Genomic DNA, 7,913 nt, shown 5'->3' with positions numbered 1-7,913 from the left:
AATTTAATTAACTTTTAATTTCGTCACAAGAGAAACCAAAGTTGTTCATTAATAAATTCTTTATTAATAATACTTAACATCTTTATCATTCCACTCTTTTTTTTAATCATTCTAATCCAAAATCCTTAATCCATGAAGATGAAAAAAAAAAAAAAAACCCATCCCATCTTCTTATTTTATCATTAGATTTTTTTCTATATACCTATATATTTATTTCTAGGTATATTCAAAAGGATAATGGATGTTAAAACCTGAAACCTAACACAATCTAAAAATCCACTCATTATCTAATTAAAACACAAACCCGCCACCATCTCTTCAATATCATCAGCATCATCTAGAGAACACCACACAGAACTCATGGATAATCCTTATCCTTCTTTTTCTTTTCTACTTCTTCTATACTATAGTATAGCACCTTCGAACAATAATTATCCTACTTGAAATCCACAAAAAGATCTCCTCTTATTCCACGCCATCATAACCAATAGCAATTACCCACCCACTTTTCCATCATCATCAAGCTCCATTTTTTTCTGCTCAGCTCTTTTGTTTTCTTTCTTTTATATTTTCATTCCATTCCTTTTATATTTTTGTATTCCTTTTTTGTGTATAGTAAAGTGAAGAGTAGTGGTGCGAGTCCTTTTTTTTATATATTTTTTCTTCTTTATTTTCTATTTCTATCGGTACTGCTCCCGATCCCGATATATTCCCGTTGAATATGAACAAACAGATTCACAAATGCCTGTCGTTCAAAAGCCGGTTGTGCTGTACTGCTTCGCTTCGTCATGGCTCTGTTTTCTTCTATATTGAACCACCCACCCTCCAACAACCCCATATTACCACCACCACCACCATTTTTACCATTTCCATCATCATATTGCCACCATCGGCAATAGTAATAGCTTTTAGATGGTCGTTTTTTTTTTGTTCCGTATAACTCCTGTTCGTCCTTTTTTTGTATGCCTTATCCTGCGTTATTATTTGTGTACTATTTTTTTTTTCTTCTGTGCAATAAAACTTGTCTGTTTCTGACAAAAGCACACAGTTGGGGGTACCTTCTATCTGCCTCTGTTTGGTATGCTTTCACAAAAAAAAAAGAATTCATATTTATTATTGAATAGAGAAATCCTTAGAAGGATTTTTGCTAGGATAAAAATGAATTAAATCCAAAATGACGATGACGAAGAGAATCTTTTCAAATAAATGAACGTAATATGTGACATTTCAGCAAAAATAAGAAAAAAAATAAAATATACAAAAAATATCCTCCCCAAGAAGACAAAAAAAAAAAAAAAAATAGAAAGATGCATGACCTACAGAAGGATGTGCGCCATTCTTTTCGTATGTGTCTTCACTTCATAGTCATTGTTCCATCAAAGGATCCACTCACAATGTTCTTAAAACTGACCATTACACTTCTCACATTGCTTTGAGAAACACTGAGATGTGCCTTCTTTTCAAAAAAGTTGTCAAGAGTACCTATCTTATCGCTCTCTCTCGTTCGGATTTTTGGAGCTCAATTTACCCAACATTCGGGTAGTGAATGGTTGTTGGTCAATATATATTCCAATATCAAGGCGAACATGGATGACAATCAACAACAGAAAAATATACAAAAAAAGTCACTCAAAATTCCACAAAAATTCTCAAAATTCCACCTCAAAAGCGCATGTTCTCTCTTACGTTCCACAATTTTTTTTTTATCAATACTCAACTCTGAACTGCGAACTGACCTACTATACACTGTTACTCTCTCGAAATAGAGCTACGTACAGCTGCGTCAATAAAATCTATTTTTGAAATTTTTGCGGCGAATTCAAAAACTTACGTTCCACACGCATCCACATCATACACACAATCTGTGAGTTTTCGAGAATTTCAACTCAAAACATCAGGTTCTTGATTCAGTATCTTGGCGACGTTTTCTCATCGATGACGCGAAGCGAAAGCAAACGACAACGAACGCAAATATACGTAGCAGTTTTTTGATTATACGCAGCGATAACGGTTTTTTGGCTGTTGCACGTTCCCGAAAAGGGATTTTTTTGAAAAAAAAATTCCGTAATTCGGTTACGGAAATAAATATTTTGTCTTTGCCAAATTCTGTGTTGGGGGATATAAAAAAAATTATGGCAAAATTGTTATCACTATATATTAACCCTTAAGGGTTCAATGGTTTCCTGAGAACGGATTTTGTGTTAGTTCGGAAAATCAATACATTCCATTTAAAAAAAAGTAAAAATTTTATATAAAATTCATAAATCACATTTCCCAAATGTCCTTTTGGCCATGTGTTCTATTTAATTAGTGTTCCGTTAATAGCTTCCATTTGAGTGTATAGATATTTCCTCCTATAAAACTGGTATAAGGATTTAAAGAGAAAAAAAAAAATAACAAAAAAAGAAGTGTCGCTATATAGTTGACAACGCGCGATAATAGCTGGTAAAAAGCGTCGCGTCATTTTCACTTTAAACCAATGACTGTGACAAGGACGATGCTGATGCTTCTAAAGATGATGCTGATGATGATGATTATGATGACGATGTCAGCATAATGCCACAGGATATGCCAGGCTAAAAAATTTTGTCATATAAAAAAAAAATAAAAAAAAAAAAAAAATTATAAATGCATTTTCTTAGTATACCGCCACAGTGAAATAAGAAAAAAAAAATCCTTTTTTTTTCTATATGCCCTGCAACAATTTTAGTGCGCTCTTGCTCTCGTTCGCTTAATTAATTGAGAGTGTGAATAATTAAAAAAAAGTGGAAGAAAAAAAAAAAGAGTTATATTTCCCACCGTGTGTCACATCACAGTTTGATATCCTTGTAACCTTGTAATCCTTCATCTTCATCATCGTTCTGGTGCTCGGTAACTAGTCTTCGTGTTTGTCGGTGATATGGTACTCATCTAGAAACCTACCATTTTTTGTGTGATATATCCTTTTCCTTCTCTCATCGCGCAACTTGTTCGTCGTCGTCGTCATCATCGTTGTCGCGCTAAAAAATTCCACTGACATCCTTGATACCTTTTTTGTTTTTTTGTTGTTGTTTTTTTTTTTTCGTCCTTTAGAATAATATTGTACATGTAGGTACTTGTGTGCAAAAGGAAAAATCTAGTATATTTCTCTATGAAAATGAAAAAAAAAGTTTTAAATGAATAATGCAATATTCTTTCTAATTAAGTGAGCAAACATATAGCGTGAATAAAGGACGATACGATATAGAAGGTCCTGACGGGTGTTATAATGGTATAATAGGTTCGTGGTGATGGTTCATATAAGTGAAGACATAATAATTGTGTGAGCTCTCATCCTCTTTATCCTGCTGCTGCTCGACATAATCTGATTTAAATTTTGCAGGTGTATAAAAATTCAAAAAAAAAGAAAAAGGATGTGCCCTTCTTCTTTGTCAGTTATAACCTATGTTTTATTATGAAAAAAAAGTGTAATTAGTTGGTGTTTTATGGCTAAAAATCACGAAATAATCATTTTTAATTGCGCTAAATGAAATTGGATACATCCTCATTCGCCACACACAAATATTTCTACTTCTTCTGTTTACATGTAAAAATATTATAAATCGCATGTCAGTTGGGAATATATTCTGACAAACATATAAATAAAACAGGACAACACAACTAATTAAAAAAAAAAAAAAACAAATTGTATATCTACGAGTATAATGAAACAGAAATATTTGTTGTAATTCTGTTTATTGACGGAAAATAATAATTATTTTGACCAAATAAAATAAAACGACCATCATAAAAAAAAGAGAAACTTTAAGGAAAATTACAAAAAATAAATATCAACAAAAAACAACACAAAACAACATAAAGGAACAACCACCGAAGGACAAGATAGGCATCACATGAGCTGTCATCATGATCGCAATTATAACATTATTCTTCTATATGACAAGTGAGTTCTTGTTGTATTTATTTAACTTTATTCATAAATATTTACATAATTTATTCAATGTTATAGTCTTTCCGTTGTTATACAATATTGACAAATAGATGTATCTAAGTGGGGTTTGAAAAAGGGGGTTGAAATGGAAGGTTACCACTTTGGTAGTAGATTTTACAATTTTAAATATTTGAATTAAGTTAAACAGTAATTGATTTAAAAGGATTTAAAAATAAATTAAAACAAAATCTATGAATTGGGTTTATTTCGATTTTTAAAACGAAATAAGACCAATTTTATTTGTCTTTACTTCTCTTTTCAAAAAGAGATATAATTCCAAATATTAGAAAATAAAAAAGATTTAAAAAAAAATTTGCTTTCTGCAATAAATCGTCGAGAAAATTATAAAAGTTTTAAACTTTCCTCAAATCATAAGCAGAAATCACGATGTTCGTAGAATATTTCAATGAATTTTTGTCAGCTCCACAGTTGATTAGATTTTTCTGATATAATTTCCAAAGAAGTTGAAAGTTGAAAAATCGGAAGGATAAAGATAAATTAGAAAAAAATTTCAAGGTCAGATATGGAAACTGAACGCAAATAGGTATTAAGTTTGGGGAATCCAAAGATTTGAGTTTTTTTCTGAGGAAATAAACGGAAAATTATGTACAGATCGTGAATTAGTAATCGTGGTGAAAAAAATCAAGGATATTATTTTTACTAATTTTTGATTTTTCTTATAAAAAATTTATTTTGAAAAACAAAACAATTTTTGTAAATTGGTCTTATGATTTTTTTTTTTTTCATTTGTTCTGATTTATAACTTTTTTAATATTCAGAACCAAAACTTTTTTTTTTTTTGAAAATTGTTTAAAAATTTGTAGCTATTTTTCCTATTGCTCTTATGGTAGGTACAAGTTGGTTAAAATACTAAAATTTTCACAATTTCAAAATTCATGAAAGAGTATCTTATTATCTTATTTTATAATAAATGTATCTACTAAAAAAATTGATTTTAACAAATAAAAAAAACTAAAAAAAAAATTAAAATATCTCATATAAGGCATATGTCCCATATAACGTTTTCGAGGTATTGCAATTTTGTCGAAAACGGCTCTAACGATTTCGATTAAATTTTGTGTACGTATTGATTCTAACAAAACTGAGTTTTTAGTTTTTCTCAAAAAACGGAACGGAAATATGACCTTGACGTTTTTCAAAAATTGACATATTTTTTAAGTTCATATATTTCATCAAAGCATTACAATTTTATTTAGAATTTACAGACATCATTTTAAAGTGTTAAAAAGTTTTCGAACAAAAGTTTTTTTTATTTTTGAAAACAAAATTTTTTTAAATTGAATTTTTTTAACTTTCAATTTTTTTTTTTTTGATTTTTTTTTTTTTTTACATTAAACAAAATCTTAAATTTCCAATAGATATTTAAAATAAAGATACTTTGAACTACAAGAGCGTGTGTTTCGCGTTTTCAATAAAAGTCCAATGAGTTATTTTGCTTAAGTTCATTTCGCTTTACAATTACTTTGGCATTAGGTTATTTCTACTTCAAGTTTATAGATTGTTTTGGGTTTTGCAGAGTTTTAGTTTAAAAATAAGCAAATCGTTAAAATTTAAAAGGTCTCATAATTTTTTTTAACTAGTTCACTTTTTTTTTAATGTTAAAAATGCAAGGGCCCTCAAATTGATGCGAATTATTTGCTACCATTTGTACCCTAAATGCGTTAAAATTCATACGAACATCCACATGGCGAAACAAATGATGGCGAAATAATGAAAATCGAAGTGAACTAAAGGCAACATAATTCCAAAACGAAATACAAGAAAAACGAAGTAGCTAATGAATAACAAAACAAGCCAAAAACGAAGTTATAAGAAAGCGAAGTATGAGTTTGTCGAAACAAGGACGAAATACATAAAAAACTAAAAAAAACTAAAAAAAAAAAAAAGAATCGACTGAGACGAAACAACCAAAAACATCAGAGATAAGAAAAGTGAAAACATAAATTTTTGGAAATGGTAACGGAGTTACGAATAACAGAGTTACGCGCGACAGAGTTACGGCCGTCAAAGTTACGCGAAACCGAAGTTACGAAAAACTAGAGTTACGAATTCTAAAGTTATGTTAAGCTATGACATGTGATTTTTGGGTTGGCAACAATCTCGAGAAATGATATGGAATTAAGGAAACATAAATAAGAGAATATCGATTCTCATTGGTTATTTTAATAGATTTTAATGAAAATGGGTGTGGTTTAATCTTTTTATGCAAAAAACAACCCTTTTCCTTGTTTATTTATTTGAAACAGGATAAGTTAAAAATGAAACAAAAACCCCACCTAGTAAAAAGAATTCTAATATACCTACCTATATATTTGCCATATAGGCAGGTCTTTTGTGTCATATTTATGTACCTGCCCAACTATCAGAATTTTATGTTTTTTTTTTGGTTCGTTAGAAGATTGTCACCCCAATTGCTATTCTCAACTATAGTTGATGTATATTAAAATTTAATAATTGAGTTTAAAAAGACAACGAATTTCAGTATTTATTATCAATTAATACCTGACAATTGCAATATGAATGACCTATCCAATCAAAATTTTACAAGATTAAATAACACCCATTTTCGCTTTACTCATTTTGTTCTGACCATTGAGAAAAATGTTAATTTCTTGTCTGTATTTCCATAATTCTATATCGTTCCTCGCAATTGTTGCCAACCCAAAAATCACATGTCATAGCTTAACATAACTTTAGAATTCGTAACTCTAGTTTTTCGTAACTTCGGTTTCGCGTAACTTTGACGCTCGTAACTTTGTCGCCCGTAACTCTGGTATTCGTAACTTCGTCGGTTTCCCAAATTTTTGCATTGCAATGCGAGACCTTTTAATCATAATCATTGATTTTTAGACTATCCAGATGAATAAATTCATTAACAAAAAAAAATATTTTATTCGTAGGAATAAGCCTTAACTGGGGCTTATCTGGCAAATTAAAAATTGATTCCAAATTATTTTAAAGAGTAGCTATTTGCAACTTTTGCGGGGGTATAGTTTTAAATTTCCATAAAATTAAAATTCTCTCCGGTTTACCCTACAATCATTTTGATCACACTTTTGGAAAACGTTAATCTAGTACTATGCATAAATAGGTATTCTAAAATCCAGTCTATTGTTAATAATTTATTTTTTTTGGGCACTTCGTATAGTTTTAGTTTAGTTTTATTTGAACAAAATTTGTCAAATGTTTTAATTCCATTTAATATGTGATTTTAAATTTTTGAGAAAATTATATTTTAATTAAAAAAAAAAATTGAAAAAAAAAAAAACACTTTGTAGCAACTTCATATTTTGTTCATTATAACATTAAATAAAAATATATTTTAATATTTTTAAAATTTAATTATTTCGAAGAATTTCTAATTTTAATAAATAAATCCCAGTTTTAATACAAATTTTTACACTAAAAATAAATGCTGTTAGTTCAGTAATTAATTTGTTATCAAAATTCAATTTAAAAATAATAAAAAAAAAAAAAATCAACGAATTAAAAATAAATCAATAATTCTTCAAATAATGAATTGGGGGATTTTTTTCTATTCTTTTTGAGTGGCGGCAACCGTAGTAAATATCAAAATAAATATATCTACACATAAAATCATTTTTTTTTTTTCCTTTTCAAATAGAATTATGAGAGAATAAAAGGAAAGGTAAATTGTGTGTTAGATATAATTCAAATTTAGTTACGATGTTAAGGATAGATACACTCTTACACATGCCTAAGCTGTTTTGTGAATAAATTATTATATTTTTGAATATACTCGACTCGTATCTATAAATTCAAGCTATTGTATACATAATTAGTTTTTATGACTGAGTGGATTATTAGGCAATTACATGACATTAATGAGTTATTTTTCTTTTTGGTATTGGTGCTGTTGTTGTTGTTGTTTATGTCAAAATGAGAGTTCAAGAGGAAAAGT

The 7,913-nt window shown here is 29.0% G+C and overlaps 1 protein-coding gene across 3 annotated transcripts in view; it reads left to right on the top strand.

Moving 5' to 3' along the window:
* Window positions 1-1,648: 1,648 nt before the first annotated feature.
* LOC129912345 (zwei Ig domain protein zig-8) overlaps window positions 1,649-7,913 on the top strand; it is a 312,649-nt gene continuing 306,384 nt past the window's right edge. For all 3 annotated transcript variants that reach the window (XM_055990562.1, XM_055990561.1, XM_055990563.1), the window contains exon 1: window positions 1,649-3,922. In XM_055990562.1, coding sequence (XP_055846537.1) covers window positions 3,886-3,922 — 37 coding nt within the window. In that variant the 5' untranslated portion in view covers window positions 1,649-3,885. The remainder of the gene's footprint in view (window positions 3,923-7,913) is intronic.

This window comes from Episyrphus balteatus, chromosome 2 (assembly GCF_945859705.1).
Source record: "Episyrphus balteatus chromosome 2, idEpiBalt1.1, whole genome shotgun sequence".
Lineage (NCBI taxonomy): Eukaryota > Metazoa > Arthropoda > Insecta > Diptera > Syrphidae > Episyrphus > Episyrphus balteatus.
The sequence above is the reverse complement of the archived record's forward strand: the minus strand, read 5'-3'. Positions and strand labels throughout refer to the sequence as shown.